The 20133-nt window shown below is 41.0% G+C and overlaps 1 protein-coding gene across 3 annotated transcripts in view; it reads left to right on the top strand.

The window, feature by feature from the left end:
* Positions 1 to 14822, top strand: part of TBC1D30 (TBC1 domain family member 30) — a 57882-nt gene extending 43060 nt beyond the window's left edge. Inside the window, exons 8-14 of one of the 3 annotated variants that reach the window (XM_086610136.1) lie at positions 705 to 873; positions 3857 to 3962; positions 9624 to 9736; positions 9909 to 10048; positions 11617 to 11823; positions 12032 to 12088; positions 14041 to 14822. In XM_086610136.1, the coding sequence (XP_086466262.1) occupies positions 705 to 873; positions 3857 to 3962; positions 9624 to 9736; positions 9909 to 10048; positions 11617 to 11823; positions 12032 to 12088; positions 14041 to 14822 (1574 nt within the window). The remainder of the gene's footprint in view (positions 1 to 704; positions 874 to 3856; positions 3963 to 9623; positions 9737 to 9908; positions 10049 to 11616; positions 11824 to 12031; positions 12089 to 14040) is intronic. The other 2 variants (XM_086610137.1, XM_086610138.1) reach the window with 2 other exon arrangements.
* Positions 14823 to 20133: the final 5311 nt, after the last annotated feature.

Consider the following 20133-nt stretch of genomic DNA (forward strand, 5'->3'; position numbering starts at 1 on the left):
GTATTTGCTGTTTGAAAGCTTTTTCACAGGCAGCAGCCTCTTTGGTCATGGCCTTCAGTGCATCACTTAATAAAGGGGATGCATAAAGTGTTCTCTGAGCATAACAAGAAAGTAAAACTTCAGAATTTCAGACTGAAATACTAAATCTTGTTTGAAACTTAACAAGCCAAAAGGAAAAGTGAATGCGTTACAGTCACTTCTGCTAAGCTGGCAGTGCATCAGGATATTAAAACAATAGATAAGACTTTATAGAGACAGTCACCTTCACCTTCATATAGATAAAGACTTCTTATGTTAGTTTCTGAAGAAATGCAGCAGTTTGGGGGGGGCTGTTTGGGTGTTGTTTTTTTTTTAATGAAAGCTTTTTGCCTGTATGGCTTTGGGGAAAGAAAAGCAATCTTTCTGATATAAGGAAAAAAAAAAGGTGCATGGTGGTATTTTCCAAGGTTTACAGTCCAAAACCGATGCTGCTGCTTGGAGCTTTTTGCAGTGCAGCAGAATGGAAGGTGACCAAGTATGTCACTCTTCTATTGCTCTTTTTTCTCAGCTTATCTTTGTCAGCTGCAGGCTGAGTAAGTTTTGAGCAATAACAGAGGTACTAGGATGTCTGGGTTTCAATATGCATTTTATACTCCTTGTAAAATAACAGTAAATTCCAATTACTTTAAGCATATATATATTTTTTTTTTTTTTTTAAATTTCAGGAGGCTATGAACCGCCGCTTACAAACGTCTTCACAATGCAGTGGTTTCTGACTCTCTTTGCCACTTGCCTGCCTAACCATACAGTTCTGAAGATCTGGGATTCAGTATTTTTTGAAGGCTCTGAAATTATACTGAGAGTAGCTTTGGCTATCTGGGCCAAGTTAGGAGAGTAAGTGACCATTTTTATCTGATTTTTCTTTTCAGTATGAGCAATGTGTGTAATTTATGTTCTGAAGAGCATGTTCTCAATTCTAAACAAGATGCAGTCTTTCAAGAGAATTATTCTGGTTTGAAAAAGCTGCACAAAGTACCTCTATGGCTTCTCCAAAGACATGTGCTTCCAACATTGTGTCAGAATGGACATAATAATTAACTGACCCTTGGGGCAGGAAATGTCTCCAGTTGTTTGCATTGTCTGTGTATAATGTCTTCATGCTACACTAAAAGATTGGTTGGACTTCCCAGAACATAGACCTCTGACATAGCTGGTGAATAGTCTGTGGAAAGACATACACAGAGACTTGAGAGTGACTAGCTAAATTAGTTGGGTACCTGAAGCTGGAGATGTTGATTCCCTTATTTTCACTTAAGGAGACTTAAGGATTTCAGCCCATTGGCTACACCCAAGAAAAGGCTTCAGTGTGATGAAGAGCATCATTTAGTGTTACATGGTTCTCTTCTGTTAAGGCCTGCAAACAAATTTTCCTGAAATTCTCTGCTTTTAAGCATATTCTAGCCCAGTTTCTATTATAGACCTTTATGGCCTTGGAAACTCACCACGTAGGACAAAGCACAAGAAGTGGTTAGTTCTTCTAAAATCCTCTGTTGTCGTAGCAAATATTTGCATTCCAAAGAGAGTACAGGGCTCCTGGAGAAATGAGTTTTGTCACTGACTTCAGTGGGAGGTGTGAGCTCTGACAGGTTGAGCAGATGTTAGTTCAGCTGGAAACTTTTTTCAGCTGGTGTCAGCAGCTGCATCAAATTTTTTTTGGTGATACCTATCAATGCTCGCCTTTCTTTTCTCCCTGAGACTGAACCACTGGAATTTATGTTCGGGTCTGTCCTTGGAGGTTTCAATTCTTTTATTCCTTCTGAATAAATGAACGCTTCAGGCCAGTAGCATTGTAAGAGATTTTGTTTAGTACACTTACTTATTAATCTGAATAATAATAATTAGAATAATAATTTCCTAGGAGCTTTATTTGTTCAGTTCATGAATGAAACTTGCATGAATCATTTGCATCAGGATTAAGCTGTGTGTAGTTCCATTGTGCCTTATTACTTTGTACCATATCTTTAGATAAAAGGTCCTATGGGTGGGTCTCTGTGCACTTAAAAGCTCTAATTAAAAATGTTCCAACTCATAGCGTGATAAAAAAGAAAGTCACTGCTTTGAAAATCTTACTGTAAAACTTCAAGCAAAACCGAAATGTGTTTTGAAAAAATTGGAAGGAATAGAATGAAGAAATCTATAAGAATATGTCCAAAAGAATAAGGTGATCAGACTGCACACCTCGTAACTATTGTTTGTGGGGCCTGGCAGATTTGGAGGCAATTAACAGAAAGGGACACTGAGGTGAGAACTAGAGATCCAGAAGATGATGAGCCAATAAAACTGAACAAGAACTGAAATTCAGTAAACTTCTGATTAATGATATCAAATGAGATGAGGAAGTAAAAGATGGGGCACTATGTCTTTGGGAGAAGACTGTGATTTTGTTCCTCTTTCTTCTCTGCTAGAAATAGAACAGGGGAATTTAAAGAAGCGGGGCCTGAAACAGTGTTCATATTCTCATGATCTTCATACTTCTCAAGACTGTCTTGAGATGTGTAAATAGGGTGAGAAGTGCTTTTCCTAAAATGTGGATGGTTCAATCATACTTGTGTTTTGAGGGAGACAGAAGGAATGGGGAGGTTAAAAATAGGTGCAGTAGAGAAAGTACGTGGAGGTCATGAGAGACTGAAGGTATCAAGGAAGGTAAGCAGTAAGTTTGAGATAATTGGCTATGTATTCATTGTTTCTGTGCCTTTTTTTTTTACTATCTAATCGTTCTTTTAGCTAAACTATTAAGATTTCAGTAGGAGTTTCATAGTTCCGTGGTTGTTCTCTAATAGACACTGAAGATCAAGAGAAGCTTCCTCTTCTAATCCTTAAGAAAAAAGGCTGTGTAGTTTTTTGATTATTCTCGCAGCTGTATTTTACAGCAGAGGCTACGATATGTAGCCAGCAAGGCACTTATTTGGGATAGAAGTAAAACAAATCTTTCACTTGACAGGAGAGGCTGACCCTAATTAATGTATGTAGAACAGCAACTCACAAAAGTGTATTACTCATTTTCTTTCCTCTAGCTGACACTGTGTAGATGATTCTGTCTTTTTAGAAATTTAAAGGAAAGTGAGGGAAAAAACAAACAAACAAACAAAAACCAACAAAAACCCAAACCCAACCAAACAAACAAAAAAACCAAACAAAAAAACCCCCAAACCACACAACACCAAACCAAAAAAAAAAAAACCCAAAACAAAGAAGTCTGCATCTCTAATCTAGAAATAGCTTTCACAAGTATGCAGGATATGAGTGAATTTTCCTTCATTTTGCGTTATGTGAGCTCAGCTCTTTCGAATACAATGACGTATATAAATACGCCTATACTTAATTTACTCCATCAGAATGTTTTCTGGCCAGTGAATATGTTCCTATCTGACAAAGAGACAGTTCAACCAGTAAATTCAGCCTTTTGGTGCATAGAGGAGAATAGGTAAGGAGGCAGTCAAGAAATCTTTATTCTCCCTTTTTTGAGCTGATGGGGGAGTTCCCTTGTGCTAGTAGGAGTCAAGATTTATTGATTCTTGTGTTGTAGAAGTTGAAGGGACAGGTGGAATAAACTGTCTGGACACACATGAATCCTTTATCGCGGGCAGTCAGGACAGTAGGCTGTGCTCAGTACATCCTTTTACTGCACCAGTGTTTCTAATGTGCTGTGCACAGTTTTATTTGGAAGCGAAGGGAGGATTCACTTAATGATGAATGAACTTAAGAGTTATGGAGACTAATGGAACCATATATTTTATGGTGACAGTTCAGTTTTGGTTTGGAGGTATATAATCATATGTAAAAGTAAAATAAAAAACTGACATGTATTTTGACATAGGCAAATAGAGTGTTGTGAAACTGCAGATGAGTTTTACAGTACCATGGGCAAGCTGACCCAGGAGATGCTGGAAGACAGTCTGATTGACAGCAACGAACTCATGCAGGTGAGTAACTGCCATATAATTATTGTTTGTGTTTTCTGTGCGTCCTTCAGATGCTGTTTTCTAACAAGCTACGTTTTTGTTCGGATACTGCAGAAACCTAAACTCTCCCAGGAATAAAAGTTTAAGATAGCTGAGTTGAGCTAGCATGTCAATGAAGCAAATAGATGACCTGTGGTTAGAGCTAAAATCTTATCTTATGCATTAAGTATGGAGAACCACTAGGCTCCATGTGATTAAAAATTGGTTGTATGTTGACAACTGAAAGTTTGTTCTGATAAAATGCTCGACGGAATTTAGGCAAGTAAGATATAGTCATAATTTTTAGGGTGTTATTTTGTTTTATTTTTATGTTTTCGACAGTTATATATTACATTGTGTCCTTTTCATTCTGCAGACACTGTGGGAGACAAGTGTTTATTAAGTGAGAAGGGAAAAAAAATCCTTCATGATTTAAAAAAAAGGCCATGAACAGTCATCAGAGAACTATAAACAAAGACATTTGTAGATAATTGCAGTCCCTGAATTCTTAAAACTTAAGTTGTATAAGAACAAAGATCCACATTGTTCTGGGAAAGGAAAGGGCCTTTAATATTGCAGATATAATTGGTGTGATTTGCACTTAGACTTTTTTTTTTCCCCTGATGTCTTTGAGCTGTTGTCTCCGTAGATATTTTACAAAGTTTTCATGCAACAGTTCTGGAACTTTGTTTTTCATTAATACAGAGCACATAATTCATCTGAAATTTTTTACCTGACTTAGGGGAACGAAAACAAAGTCAGTCTCAATGTATGAAGTTGGATGAGTTTATTACAGTAGGAGGTGACTTCTGTTACCTGTTATGGAAAGCAAAACTCAACTGTCTGGGATGATGCACTTCCATTGTCTGGTGAAGTGCTGCTCTGAAGTAAAAGATCACTTTTAGATTTTTGACTTTTGTTATTGCTCTTGTTTTGTTTCATGAGAGAGCTCTAGGAATGAGAGAGTTGAGCACTGTAGCTTTGTTTTACTTCAAAATTGGAAATGCAGCTGGTCGGAGGTACTGGCATGGTTTTTAAATAAGTGTTAAGGTTTCTCACAGGGCAGTTCAGCTATATAGGATTCATGAGGAGGGTGGCACAAGCTGACACCTTCTCATGTTCATTGTGTTTCAGTTCCTGGTCTTAAGTGCAGTATAAAATCAAGATGTGGCATTTGTGACAAAGAATAACACTGGGAAAGCTGAAGCGGGCTTTAGTGACTCTGTGGATTTCTTTCTTCACCGTTGTATGTAATAGAAGATAAGACATTGGTAGCTTACTGGTTGGAGGATCTTTTTTGGTTTTAACTGTCACAATTACAAGTATACTAAATTAGCAGTCTTTTTGTGCTTTTGTGTAAGTATGTGGGTTTTCATAGTGTACATCTGTATTTTGTGACACCGACAGGAGCATTAAGGTAGGATAGCATTGCAATTGATATGGAGAATGTGGCAGGTGTAAGTTTTCTGCATAGAGAAGCAGTATGTATGTTTTAGGTGTCTCCTAATTGAAGAAACCACGCTACAGTTTAGATAGTTTTCTTCAAGTCAGAGGCAGGCACTGGCAGTGTAGCTGTCTCCGTCTGAGGTGTTCACTCTAGGCTCTCTCTACCATAAGTGGAGAGAATTAGACACTACAAGTGTTTACCATGAGGGGATATGAATGCTACCATCTGCCTGGCTGCTGCTTCTGAACAATTTTCTCTGTGGTGGTGAAGAAAATAAAGACATATGAACCATTGCATTAATGAAAGGATCCGGGTTTCTTGAAGACGTTTTTAAAAATTGCTTTAGGCTTTTCAGAAGAGTCAGCCGGAGATGATTGTTTAGACTGCTTTGGAATGCTTTGTTTTCAAAATGTTCTTCTTTTTCATTTTTTTCCCTAATAAAAATCATAACAATGAATTTACATCTAATACTTTTTACAAAGTTGCTCAAGAATTAGTATTCTACTGTGGGAAAGGATTAATATCCTACTCTGCCTTCCCTACACATTTCTGTAAACGTTGCTGGTGGCAATCATCTCACTTTTTTCTTTAGACTTACATGACACTTACATTTGTATCTGAACTACTTGTGCAGGCTCACTTAAGCCAGTGCTCTAAAAGGCCTGTTTCATTTGGGAGTTTGAAGAGGGACATACAGCTTCAGGAGCAAGCGTTGATGGAGCAAATGTCTAAAGTAGATCAGAGAACTCATTCTCTCCACCAGCATGTATAGTTGGTGCAAGTTTATAACTAAAAATGCCTGCCTGCCTCCCATGCAGACCATACATGTAGCTATGATTGAGGGCTTAAAGCTTTTGCAGATTTGGCCCTTGCATGGCAAGAGTTCTTAAAATGCTGTGCTGAGGAACTGGAGGAGCAACCAAGCCTTACAGCTTCCTCCTTTTTCAAATTGAACAGTTTAGGTAAATAAAGAGTAAGTGCTGTACACATCAGATGGTTGGCCGGGTATGTATTCAGGACTAGAAGTTAAACAAATATGGTATTCAATAATGTCAGTTTATTGGCCTACTAATAGACGTTGGTTCTAAGACGGAGACAGAAGGCTGTATGCCAGGTGTCTGCAGATATTCTGAACAGCCTGTGCCAGATAGAGTACAGCTTTCGTGCCTTCTCAGAGAGCGAGCTTTTTTATAAGCAACTAAACGAATCCAGTTTGTACGCCTAGAAACATTCCCGCGTAGAGGAGATGAGAAGTGAAGAGAAAAAGGAGAGTTTACTGTGGTGGTTACTGTGGTGAAGAGGAACAGGAATTAATCTCTCTGTAGTACCCCGGTGTTTTAGACTATTGCCTGTAGACAATTACCCTGATTTGATGATATTCACTGTTAACTTTCTACTTGAGTAGCACTTCGTTTTCTTTTGGGTTTGTTTTTGGTTTTGCTTTTTGTTTTGTTTTCGTAGTGAAAGAGAGAGGAGTCTTAAACAGTGAAGGGGCTCTTGAGATAAGTGTGTTTGAGCTGTCTGCAAAGGCAAAACTGCTTACCCTCTTTTAGAAGCCACAGCCCACAACCTTCTGTATGGTATTCTGCTGAGGGTGTAGATGGCTTTGCATTTTAAGGGTAAGGCAAAGGATTGACAAATGCTACTGATTTAAGGTGAGAAGAGGATTTTTTTCCTTGTCTTTTTTCTTGTTCCTAGAATCTGTCCCTTATGGCCATAAATAAGATAATAAGTTTGGCCACATCATACTTTGTATGCATAGGCTGTTTCCCTCTGGCACAGTTTCACCAGGATTAACCAAATGGCATCCAAGGCTGTGTACAAACTAGGAACAGGATGCTTTGACTCAGAAGCTTTGCTGTGAGGAAAGCACAGGTGTCGATCGACAATATTTTTTAATTTCCAGTGGAACTTGCATCAGCATAAAATTTGCTTGTGGATCTCTTAGCCAGGTGTCAAGCGAGGCCTCCAGCTATAATCTGATAACAAGTAATTAAGTTAAAAACGCATATGCTAAATGAAAAAAAAAATGCACAGGCTCTGGAAGAGACACAGGTTGGAGACGGGCAAAAGCTGAAAGCATAATCTAAAACAGTAGGTGCAAGGAGTAAATGGAGAACTCCGAGTTGGCCGTTTTACTTAAAGGGTAACGAGCATATGGAACAAGTTACCTGAAAAGGCTGTTGACATAAAGAGTGGAAATAAATTCCAGACACACCTCCTTCTCTATGAAGGGAGAGAGTTGAGGCATATGGGGAAAAAAAAAAACCAACAGGAAAATGTGGTGGAGATCAAACAAACAGGCAGACATGCTGGGCCGGAGGTGGGTCTTTCTCCAGATCATAAAATTCCTTCGTCTAGTAGACTGCTGGGATATCGCTGTTCAGGCCCGAGAGTACATTTGTCTTTCACAGTCGCATTGCAGTTTCATGGAGTGGCAAAGCTTCAGTTTGTGCTCTGGGTTTTTGTAGGAATTCTTCTTGCCTTAGAGTCTCTGTGTGGCTTCAACTGTAAAAGCAGTTAAACTGTAAAAGCTCTGGGCAACCTGATGAGGCACTGGAGCAGGTTGCCTAGAGAAGCTGTGGCTGCCCCATCCCTGGAAGTGTTCAAGGCCAGGGTGGATGAGGCTTTGAGCAACCTGGCATAGTGGAGGGTGTCCCTGCCCATGGCAGGGGAGGTTGGAACTAGATGATCTTTGAGGTCCCTTCCAATCCGAACCATTCTATGATTCTATGATTTGCACATGGAAGCCTATTGAGCTGCACTATTGCCCTGTGGCTGATCCAGCCAGGAGTGTCCTTCCTGCTCCTCATTGCCTACATCATTGCTATTGGTGAAACATTTTTCTTCTTCTGTCAGGAAAAGTCTTGTACTGAACTCATGTTTGCGATTTTCCTTAGTGTATTTAGCACAGACAAGGCACAGTTCAACAAGGATTACGTAGAAATCGTTCAAAATTTCCCTTAATTTTAATTGAGGCCGTTTGAGTTCAGATGAAAATATCACTGACTTAATAGCACAGGGAAAAAAAGGAATGTAAGTGAAGATTTTCTATCATAGCTAATGAGAAACTTTTACATTACTTTCTTTCAGAAAGCTATGATTTTTCAGAGAAACTATGAGAAATTATATTTCTGCTGTTTTTTTTTCTTTTTACTTCTGACATTGAGATTCCCATGAATTGTGTGTCAGTTACGTGAAAGTCCTGAATAGTCTTCCCCTGTATAAAAGCAGGGGAAAAAAAAAAGACAACTGAAATAAGTAGGAACAAATTGGCAGTGATGTTGCGATGGATATGATGTGTCTTTTTGCCAGGTTGGCTGGTGGCACACATTCTATTATTACAAAATGGCTTAAAGCAAAAATAATGCTGAAAGCAAATGCATTTGCAACTGTTTATCTTCTTCAACTCTGAGTATTGAAATAAATAAAATATATTAGAGTTTTTTATGGCCTTGGTTAGGGACTACATGTTGAGTTCAGAGAGTTGCAGAGAGGTTTCTTTGTTGACTATAGAACAAATTTCTTTTGAAAAAAGAAGCACCACCACCCTCAAAAAAAAAAAAGGAAAAAAAAAAAAGCCACAAAACAACAACCAAAACTGAGAAGAGAAAAATTAACTGGATAACGTTGGGTCCTTGGTCTTTGACTAACTTTTGTGTTGAAGTGATTTCCTTCACACAAGGTCTTGGGGCTACTCAGGTGAAGTAATAGATCTGTTAACAGTCCACATCAAGTGAGGACCTGCTCCTTCCTGTCTCTGCTAGTGTCAATACCTTGTTGAATACTTGAGCAGAAACATAGGTCTTTTGGAAGATCCCCAAAACCTCAATGATGCGTTCATCTAAGTGAAATCATAATTGAAGGCGGAGGATTGCGGTGCACTGGCAAGGAGAAGATTGACAATGATTGTTAAATAAGTACAGGAATTGGAAAGCACCCTACATCGCATGTTATCTGTTCCTTTTTTTTTTTTTTCTGAACCACGTATTTTTCTAGTGAGTCAGTCTACTGCTTCAGTCAGGAAGTACTGACTGAATCATAAAACTACACCATCTCCATTTTCTTTATAGCACATGAGAATGTGCAGCCTTTAATCCTGCAAGACTGTGAAAGTATGTTCATGGAGAAATCCTTTGTGGAACTGGTAGTTAAAATGACAATTTTAAAAGCTGCATTTTTTTTTTTTCCCCTAGACTGTTTATACCATGGCTCAGTTTCCCTTCCCACAACTGGCAGAATTAAGGGAGAAATACACGTACAACATTACTCCTTTCCCTGCAGCAGTAAAATCAACTTCACTTTCAGGGTAAGTTTGAAATGGACTGCTTATAACATATAGGGTTATTGTTTACCCTACACAGATTTGAAAAGGCAGGTGGCATCCTCCCTTGTATACTTCTAAAGAAGATAAAGATGTTTGGTAATGATGATATTTTGGAATGTCTCTTTCTCATTTCTCTTATGTTCTCATTTGACAGAAGGCTAGGCAGAACCAGAGACAGTGATGAGGAAAATGACCTAGATGATGAAGACTCAATTGCCAATGCAATTGGCTGTCTTGGACCATTAAGTGGATTTTTGGCACCAGAGCTCCAAAAATACCAAAAACAGATGAAAGGTAAAAGAGCTTCTATTCATTTTGGAAAACATAGTTAAATCTGCATGACCTTGCAGGAAATGGTGTGTAGCTTCCTCTGTGAGAGCTGCTATGAAAATTGTGTTTTATATTCACGTAGATATTACAGCAGGTACCAAATGACTTGCTCTGTGGTCCATGAAGATGTCTTCAAAGTCAAGTTTGAAGGCTGTATGTATACAATAAATGACAATGTGGGTTAAGGATTTGGCTACAGTAATGGTTAAAAAACCAACCCCATAGTGTTGCCTGCCCACAAAAAAAGTAGTACATGAGTGGAACGAAGTCCACTCTAAACCCATGCTTATTTCCAAGAAAGCCGTTAGGTAGTACACATTTTCTCAAGAGTGTGCATGTAATAAATAATCTTGATTATTAGCCTATGAATGGCTAATATTGGAACCTGTCAGCAGTGAGTGAATTCCGCAGGTCATTTCACTGCTCTTTTGGCCAAACTGTCGGACTGTTGTATGTTTTGGGTATATTCATTTTTTTTAAAAAAATTTGGTATGGTTTAGGGTGTTCTGACAAAATGTCACTGTTTTTCAAATCTCTCCATGTTGAAATAAAATTTCTGACAGAACTGTATATTCTCCTGCGCGAGCTCTACAAGCAGAATGAAATTCTAATCCATACAAGAAAAGCATATCATTTGTTATCTTGTAGCAGCCTTTACAAAATGGTGCAGGATCAATGGTGATTTTACTGATGTAGCAGGCACCGTTATCTGATTGCACATCATTATTCTTGTGGCTTGGTTTTGCTGAGACCTATAAGCTGCAATTTTCCTCTTGATTGCTGTGATGTTTTGTTTTTCCCTTCCTGAGGGACTGTGAGTCTCTACCTGCTGCTTCAAGCTAGCACTTAGTCAGAACATCAAACTGCTGTTGCAAACTAAGCTAAAGACAAACAAACATCCCTTGAAAAAGAATTATCCCCCTGACCCTGGAGTGCCAGTTTGGTGGTGCATCAGAAACAGGTGTGAAAATAAATTACACTTGCTGCTGTAGCTCTGCAGCTGTTGATCAGAGATGCTCTCAGATCCTCAGCAACTCTGTGCCTGTCCCTTTTGTTGCCACTAGCAGCTTTCTCCGTATGGTGCTATAACTGTTTTTTGATGCTTCTTGCTGGTATCACTAGGTCGGTTCTTTAATCTCATGCCTGCTTGACTGTAAGGTATTTTATAACTTGCGTTGTTAGCCTCCTCTGACTGACTGAGTGTCTTTAATAATCAGTTTCTGAATTACTTTAGTGATGGCTTGGTGTACTTTTGGATAATGGAAGAACTGTGCTTATAACTTTGCATTGCTATGTTACTTGCCTTTTGTGCTTCTTAAACTCCCCTCAAACCCTTGCTATTCTGAAGCAGTAATTCTAGAAATGTAATAACGCCTTATTTGTTAAATATGCATATTATAATAATTTCTATTTAAATACTACAGTTAAATAAGACTACAGGAATCAGACATAGACTTCCTTTGTAGATAATCTGTGAAACTCTTGAATATGCCAATTTACTCGTCATCTCCACTTTATTCCCGTCTGTGCAGATCAGAACGAAGAACAAAGTCTGGGTTCCAGTAATATTGCAGAATTAAGTCCAGGAGCAATAGATTCTTGCCGAAGCGAGTATCATGCTGCTTTTAACAGCATGATGATGGAGCGTATGACCACTGATATTAACGCACTGAAAAAGCAATACTCCAGGATAAAGAAGAAGCAGCAACAGCAAGTTCACCATGTGTATATCAGAGCAGGTAACATATCAAAACATGCTTCATTTACTGATTTATTACAAGCTAACTTCATCATAGCAGAAAAAGCAAACAACGTTATTTTACATTTAACCAAACAGACAAAACAAGAGAGACTGATGGAATATATGAGGCAGTAGTAGTAAAGTGGATACCACTTTGTACAGGCAGATTGTCAATGAGAAGGTGATGTTTTTTCTTCTTTTGTCAGGATCTGAAGATGATGACCCTGGGATTTTTCTAGGTCCCAGGGACCAGCTGAACAATGGTATTTAAAAATGTCTTTGCTATCTGGGTGCATTGTGTTGATCTCTCTGATTAAAAACTTTAAATCTTTGGCATTCTTGGAGTTGGCATACTGATGCACTGAAAAAAGTGAAATGAGGAGATGAGTACACTTCAGACCAAGTGGCAGGTAGATTCCTAGCTGGTCCACATTATCCTAATTCCTCTGAGTTCATCCAGGCGTAGCAAATTACGCAGCTGAGGAACTGGCTTAGATGTTCCATTGTGGCTGACAATTTACCTAGCCATAATGATGCTGCTGTGAGAATTGCGCTGGACATAGGTCTGTTATTTAGCCATCCATGTTACGAAGTCTATTTCCCCAGTTGGCAAACTCAGCAACGTAAGGGTTGGCATGAACAGTGCAGCTGAAGGTTTTAGTGAGAGTGCAAGCTGAACACAGCCCACCTCACTCATTCCTCCCCGCTTAGGTGTCATCTTTTTAAGTCAGCATTGAACCGTGCAGATGGGTCACTGTGGAAAACTTGTATTCCTCTTCTAGATTGTCTAAACTTGTCCGAGCAGGAACATTTGAATATATACAGCTGCAATTCTTCATTAACATCATTTGTAAGGATTTTTTTTTTTTATATTGCAAAATATTTGCTTTTAACAAAGGCTGTAGCCAGCAGAAACAGTGCAAACAGTAAAATGTTGATTCCCAAGGATTGCCAACCCCCACCCCCCCTACACAAACCTTTCTAATCTTACTAATCATGATGCGGGGCTGAGTTTGTAGTTTAATCAAACTATCATCTAATTTCCTAACTCTGTGTCTGCTGCTTTGGTTTAAGAAGAGGACCTAATAGAAAAGAGTTGGTGCAGCTTATCCACTAAAAATAGATTGGTTCATTCTCTAGTCGCACAAGCCTCATGCAGAGGCTTGTTTGACTGACCTCGTATGGGTACTGAATTGCCTCTTGCAGTTGGAAGAGAAATGAAGGAGAGGGGAAAGATCAGTAGCCAATATTAATGTTAAACTGTCAATTGCAGTGCAATTCCAAAAATGGAGAAGCTATTTTCGTTATGATTTATGAAGCTCAAAATGAACTGGCAACGTGCGCTGAATCCCAGAAGGCCATCTATGTCCTGGGCTGCGTCCAAAGAAGTGTGGCCAGCAGGTCGAGGAAGGTGATTCTCCTCCTCTACTCTGCTCTTGTGAGACCCCACCTGGAGTACTGCGTTCAGCTCTGGGGTCCCCAACACAAGAAGGACATGGAGATGTTAGAGCAGGTCCAGAGGAGGGCCACGAAGGTGATCTGAGGGCTGGAGCACCTCTCCTATGCAGACAGGCTGAGAGAGTTGTTCAGAAAAGGCTCCAGGGAGACCTTCTAGCAGCCTTCCAGTACCTGAAGGGGGCCTACAAGAAATTTGGAGAGGGACTTTTTACAAGGGCATGTAGTGATAGGACAAGGGGCAATGGCTTTAAACTGAAAGAGGGAAGATTTAGATTAGATCTAAGGAAGAAGTTCTTCCCTGTGAGGGTGGTAAAGCACTGGAACAGGTTGCCCTGAGAAGTTGTGGATGCCCCATCCCTGGAAACATTGAAGGCCAGGTTGGATGGGGCTTTGTGATGTAGCAGATGTCCCTGCCCATGGCAGGGTGGTTGGACCTGGATGATCTTTGAGGTCCCTTCCAACTCAAACTATTCTATGATTCTATTCAATGATTTATTTTTGTGGTATTCCTGGCTCAGGACATACCCATAGGTGAGAAGCAGGGAGGGAGAACAAGAAGTCTTTATTATAGAAGATACAGGTTTGTGTTCGACTCCAAGATGTAAGAGAAATCAGGTGGGATTCTTTTTTTTAAATAGAAGTCAGTCCTACAAACCTTTTCTATACCTTAAAAAATGCATCGAATTTGGCGGTGGATCCTTAGAACATTAACTTCTTCTTTAACACTACTGTATTTCTTTTAAACACTGTTTTTCAGACAAAGGGCCAGTTACCAGCCTCCTCCCTTCTCAGGTAAACCACTCCCCGGTGATAAACCACCTCCTCTTAGGAAAGAAGATGAAATTGAATAACAGGTCTCTCAAGAATGCTGTTATTCACATCCCAAGTCATGTTACAGGGAAGATGTCTCCCATTCCCCAAGAAGATCTTAAAACTAAACTGAACTCTCCATGGCGCACTCACATACGCGTTCATCGAAAGAATATTGCTAGGGCCAAAGGCCAGCTGGGCTACGGGGATACCATAGGACTAATAGATGAGCAGAACGAGAGCTGTAAAACAAATAGTCCTGGTGCAAAGGAGGAGACTTCCAAACGTTCTGACTTTGGAGAAAGAGAAGAAGGTGGTTTGGATGACAGGACTAGTCGAAAAACTGACCAGCAGTCGTCTGAGACAGTCTCTGTGGACAGCAGTACAAACATGTCAGTGGTTCAGCTAAAACTGGAAGCGCTGGAACTCACCTCGGATAACAAAACTGATGCTGAGTCAACGTCCCATCAGTCCCGCCAGCCACGTTTGTCAGAGTCCTCCAGTTCATCCAGCGACAGTGGGAGCCTGGCTAAATCTCCCCAGCCTGGGAACCCAAAGCCGCAAGTCTTCAATCCTTTTCCCAGTGTGAAGCCTCTTCGAAAGTCAGCTACAGCCAGGAATTTAGGGTTGTACGGCCCCACAGAAAGAACGCCAACTGTAAACTTCCCACAAATGAGCAGAAGCTTCAATAAGTCTGCCAGTGGCAACAGTGGGACGAGGAAACGATGATGTACTACCTGGCACTTTATTTCTGATGGCAACGAAATATTTGTATTGCCTTTTTCTTGTTTGTTTTTTAATGTGCGTGTGCGTATATGTGTCCTAAAGCGTTTCTAATCTTTGACTGAGTGATGGGGACAAAAGTGGTTACCAGATGTATAAATACGTGTGTTTGAAAATTGTGCTCCCTTGTTGTTATGGGATAGGTTAGTGAAGATGCACTCTGGCACCCTATTGTAGATTCTGATGGTTCTGTGGTAAAATAAACATTGATTTGCAGTGTGAAGCATTCTGTTTCTTTAGATCTGACTCAGACATAAAATCACCGTCTGCCTTTAACTTTAACCCCTCAGCCCCCCATGGTAGCTTCCTGTCTGTTTCAAAGCTCCAAGGACAAATTGTGTGGTGCAGCAGACGTATAACAGTTTTTATGGCTGTGATGAAGCTTCCCCGTTAAACCTGGTCATCATGCTCTGTGAGTAGCTGGAGAAGCTGTGACCAACAGAAGCACAAGCAGCTCTAGAAATCAGAAGTATTGCTTTGTGTCTGACATTACCACTTACCTACCAGGCCGTCTGGCTTCAGACGTTCTTGAGCAGCGTTTTGTGCTTCTCTTCCCACGGCAGTCCTCTGCTGAAACTGTTTTTAATATAAATGCAATCAGTGAGTATGAGAATAACAGACATAAGTCCGTCCACAACACTGGTTTGCTCCTTTTCTGTTACATATGTACATACTTTTCTGTTACGTACTGCTGGAGAGTTGCAGCACTGCAAAATTAGGAATTAGGTACAACTATTTGTGTAGTTGTATGAATGTTATGACACATCTTGGCTTCAGTGGATTTAAAAGCAGTTATCTAGATTACAGAGTTGTCATTAAATCATATTTGCCAGCTTAGCAGTAGGTAAAATATATGAATGTTCCAAAGTAGTTTAGTGTTTTGAATTCTATAGATAGAGTGATGAGGTACTTAGGGTGCCGCTTATTGTTAAAAGCCAACACATCAGTCACAATGTAAGTGGGATGGACTCAAGGGACTGCCATGGACTTCCATGGCTTGGTCCTGGTTTGGTGTGGAAGAGCGATGGCAAAGCAATAGGCTGGAGTATTTACTTCCAAATCAAAAAGCAAAGTGGGTGAATACCATAAGACAAGTACTTTTTAATATATATCCATGTTAGGCAGGCAGAGAAACTAAATGTGAACAATTCAACTTCAGGGTTGCGAAATTAAGTGCTCCAAAAAATTCAGGTTGCTCTTAAAACGTTACGGCTCTGCCAGATTGTGTGTATTGACTGTGGTTCGTTACCTTATTACTTCCAAGTTTCCCGTGACACGAAAAGTGCCATTACTTTAAACTGCAGTAAGAGCAGTAATGATGAATCAGCCCCGTTGTATGTAATACCTTACTTCCTCTTTTAAAATCCTTTGTTGAATTTACAAATTAATATATTATTGTCTATTTATTAATGTATCCCATAACCTATAGGATGTGATAACAGTTTTACTGTATACCATAGTTTATAAGCTGTACAATATACCCTGTTTATTGTTGTGGGGACAGTTTTACTTCGTTGTTGTTTTATACAGGTGTATGCATCTAAAATAATATACAAGTATGAACGCTATAAATATAAAACAGATGTAGATCAGATCTTGCCCCTGTCTTACCTTCAGGTTATAATAGTACTGTCACTAATGATTATTTATAGTGCTAAGTAAATTTAAAACAATGTAGAATTTAGTCACTGATCGCGGACTGTGTGAGAATTGTTTCTGCCTTGATTTGAAGAAATGGACTTCTCAAAATTTTACTGTGAATCATTCTCCCCAGTTTTCCTTAGCTTCAGTGTTATCCCGCAGCTGTATACCGAACCAGTGAAAATAAAAGGACTGTCATTCTGCAAAAACTGCTAAAATGTCGCAAGTACATGTATAGAGTTTCAACACATCAAGATGTGATTAAGCAATGGAAAATGAGCAAGCTTTGCACGGATATTGGTCTGGGGAAAGAAATGCCAATAAAATATGAATTCTAGTTATTCAGGCCTAATCAATAATTGGCGAGCATGCTCTGAGGGGCTTGTACTCTACTTGGGCTGTTAGGATTGGGGCGCAGGAACCACAGCAGCTCCGTGCATTAGTTTTATGCTGTTTGCTGCAGCAGAATTTTAAGTACTGCTAGATGAGAAAATGGAATGTCGTTTTAGCTGTTCAGTACCTCAAAGGATGTTCGCTCTCTACTTGAAATGTCTTGAACACACAGCAAAAGCAACTTCATCACTTGGTACTGAGGTGGAACACTAAGACGAGGTCCAGAGAAGTGGGAAACTCCAGAGAAATTTCCAATTATTTTTCCCTAGAGGAACCCTTCAGCAAACGAGGTCTGGTGATGCACCTGTGCGTTGCAGCACTGGGGACCTTGGGAAGCACGGTGGTGGGAGTCTCTGCTCCATAAAACTCTGCATTTTGTTCTCCTTGAGGCCTCCTTGTGCTAATGCTCTCTTCCATGCAAGTAAATTACCTTTCTGTTTGTTGTTTTCTTTTAAAACTCCTCAAGTCTTTTTTTGAGAAACTATTTGATAAGAATCAGGCTGACTTATTTTTGAGAATATGTTTTGCTATCACGACAATGGAGGCTCGCAGGGGATGGGTGTTCAGTTCCATTTTGAGGACACTTACAGTCCTGCAAGTGCAAACAGGTCCAAAGCTATTCTGAGATACTCAAAATTGCCTACACTTTTGGAGTAGAAATCAGGTTTTTCAGAATTGCAAGCAGCAAACAATTGATTTAATCCGTAACTGCAGCTGGAGAAAATACAATTTTTTATACTTCACAAAAATCCTACCAGAATCCATTCAAAAGAATGTAAGTGGTTACTGGAAAGGCAACAAAACATTATTTCAAGCAGAAATAAAATGCAGCCCTTTACACTGATGTTTCCAATTCAGGAAAATGTTTATGTTCAAAATTCAAGAGAGACTTTAAATCTGTTTCGGCCCTCCACAACGTGTATTTCAAACTATGTGAAATTGCTCTTAGGGAAATAAGGTGGGTGGTTTCACCGTTCTGTGGTTTCCCTTGACCTTCTTGCAATGAGTTACCTGGTGTCCGTCCATGGGCAGCAGTCACACCAGGCTGAGTGATGGGGAGCCAATGTCATCAGCTGACACCAGCTTCACTGGAGCATGAAGAAACAAAAATTCATCCTAATGCATCCCTGTCCTTGTCAATGCTTCGTTTGCTCCGGTTTTGCTCACTTTTTGTGGACAGAAGATTCATTCAAAGCAGGGGGTTGTCATGGAGCCCTGCAAGCGATTTGAGATGTACAGCAGTGCCAGATGAGCACCTTCAGCCTGTGTGTCATCAGCCAGCAGCGACTGGTGGGGTGACTGGTTTCTCAAGCACACAGAAACTGCTGTGTGCGGACACCTCTGCGTTGGTGATAGCATTCTTGGCAAGACGTACTCCAGGAAGGTCGTGTGTGGGAAGGGTGGATCCAGCACGTGTGAAGGGTATCTTCTGCACACCCTTCTCCACCGAAGAGCCTGAAGAGCCTTCATGGCTTGCACGAGCTGACGCGAGATGTTTAGCAAGATTTAGGATGCAGAAGTGGTTTGGAGTGTAGGACCATGTCAGGCCAGGCGATGCTCAGCCCCAGTCTCCCCCGGGCTGCAGGGTGCCGTTTCAGCTGTGCTTCATCCTGCAAGCAGCATACGGCACTCACTGGCTCACCACAGGTTTGAAAAGAACCACAAACGTTTCCAAGTCTTCCTCTGATAAAACGGTATCAAACTGCGCTGGCTCACCACAAATAAGCAGGCAGGCGCAGCAGTGGCAGCAGTGGTGCTGTGGGAGGTGATGCATGTGGGTGGAGAAGACAGGAGGAGGGAAGGAGCAACCCAGACAGGCAAAAGGTGCAAGAAGCTTTGAGAGAAAGTAGACTCTTTGGTGTCTGTGCTTCTTTTTAGGTTGTTTATAAACAACAAATCAAAGGACTGGGTCAGCGATGTGCTGCTTCCTGCCTGTCCTTTGTGTGTTCAAAGTGCTCATGGACTTACCTGATGCCAGTCAGGAGCCGCAACTCATGATGTTTGTGACAGTGATGTGTTTGTCTCATGATGTGTGACAGTGGGATTGATTGCACCTTCAGCAAGATTGCAGATGACACCAAGCTGTGTGGTGTGGTCAACATGCTGGAGGGAAGGGATGCCATCCAGAGGGACCTCGACTGGCTTGAGAGGTGGGCCTGTGAGAACCTCATGAAGTTCAACAAGGCCAAGTGCAAGGTCCTGCACATGTGTCAGGGCAATCCCAAGCACAAGAACAGACTGGGTGGAGAATGGATTGAGAGCTGGCCTGAGGAGAAGGACTTGGGAGTGCTGGCTGATGAGAAGCTCAACATGAGCCGGCAATGTGCACTGGCAGCCCAGAAAGCCAACCATACCCTGGGCTGCATCCAAAGAAGCGTGGTCAGCAGGTCGAGGAAGGTGATTCTCCCCCTCTACTCTGCTCTTGTGAGATCCCACCTGGAATACTGCATTCAGCTCTGGGGTCCCCAACACAAGAAGGACATGGAGCTGCTGGAGTGAGTCCAGAGGAGGGCCACGAAGATGATACAAGGGCTGGAGCACCTCTCCTATGAAGACAGGCTGAGAGAGTTGCGATTGTTGAGCCTGGAGAAGAGAAGGCTCCAGGAAGACCTTCTAGCAGCCTTCCAGTACTTAAACGGGGCCTACAGGAAAGCTGGAGAGGGACTTTTTACAGGGCATGTAGTGATAGGACAAGGGGCAATGGCTTTAAACTGAAAGAGGGGAGATTTAGATTAGATATAAGGAAGAAATTTTTCACTCAGAGGGTGGTGAGGCACTGGAATAGATTGCCCAGAGAAGCTGTAGATGCCCCATCCCTGGAGGTGTTCAAGGCCAGGTTGGATGAAGCTTTGGGCAACGTGATGTAGTGGAGGGTTTCCCTGCCCATGGCCTGGGGGTTGGAACTAGATGATCTTTGAGGTCCCTTCCAACCCTAACCATTCTATGATTCTATGATTCTATGATTCTACCCCTCTACTCTGCTCTTGTGAGATCCCACCTGGAATACTGCATTCAGCTCTGGGGTCCCCAACACAAGAAGGACATGGAGCTGTTGGAGGGAGTCCAGAGGAGGGCCACAAAGATGATACAAGGGCTCGAGTGCCTCTCCTATGAAGACAGGCTGAGAGAGTTGCGTCTGTTCAGCCTGGAGAAGAGAAGGCTCCAGGGAGACCTTCTAGCAGCCTTCCAGTACCTAAAGGGGGCCTACAAGGAAGCTGGAGAG

This window comes from Tauraco erythrolophus, chromosome 4 (assembly GCF_009769465.1).
Source record: "Tauraco erythrolophus isolate bTauEry1 chromosome 4, bTauEry1.pri, whole genome shotgun sequence".
Lineage (NCBI taxonomy): Eukaryota > Metazoa > Chordata > Aves > Musophagiformes > Musophagidae > Tauraco > Tauraco erythrolophus.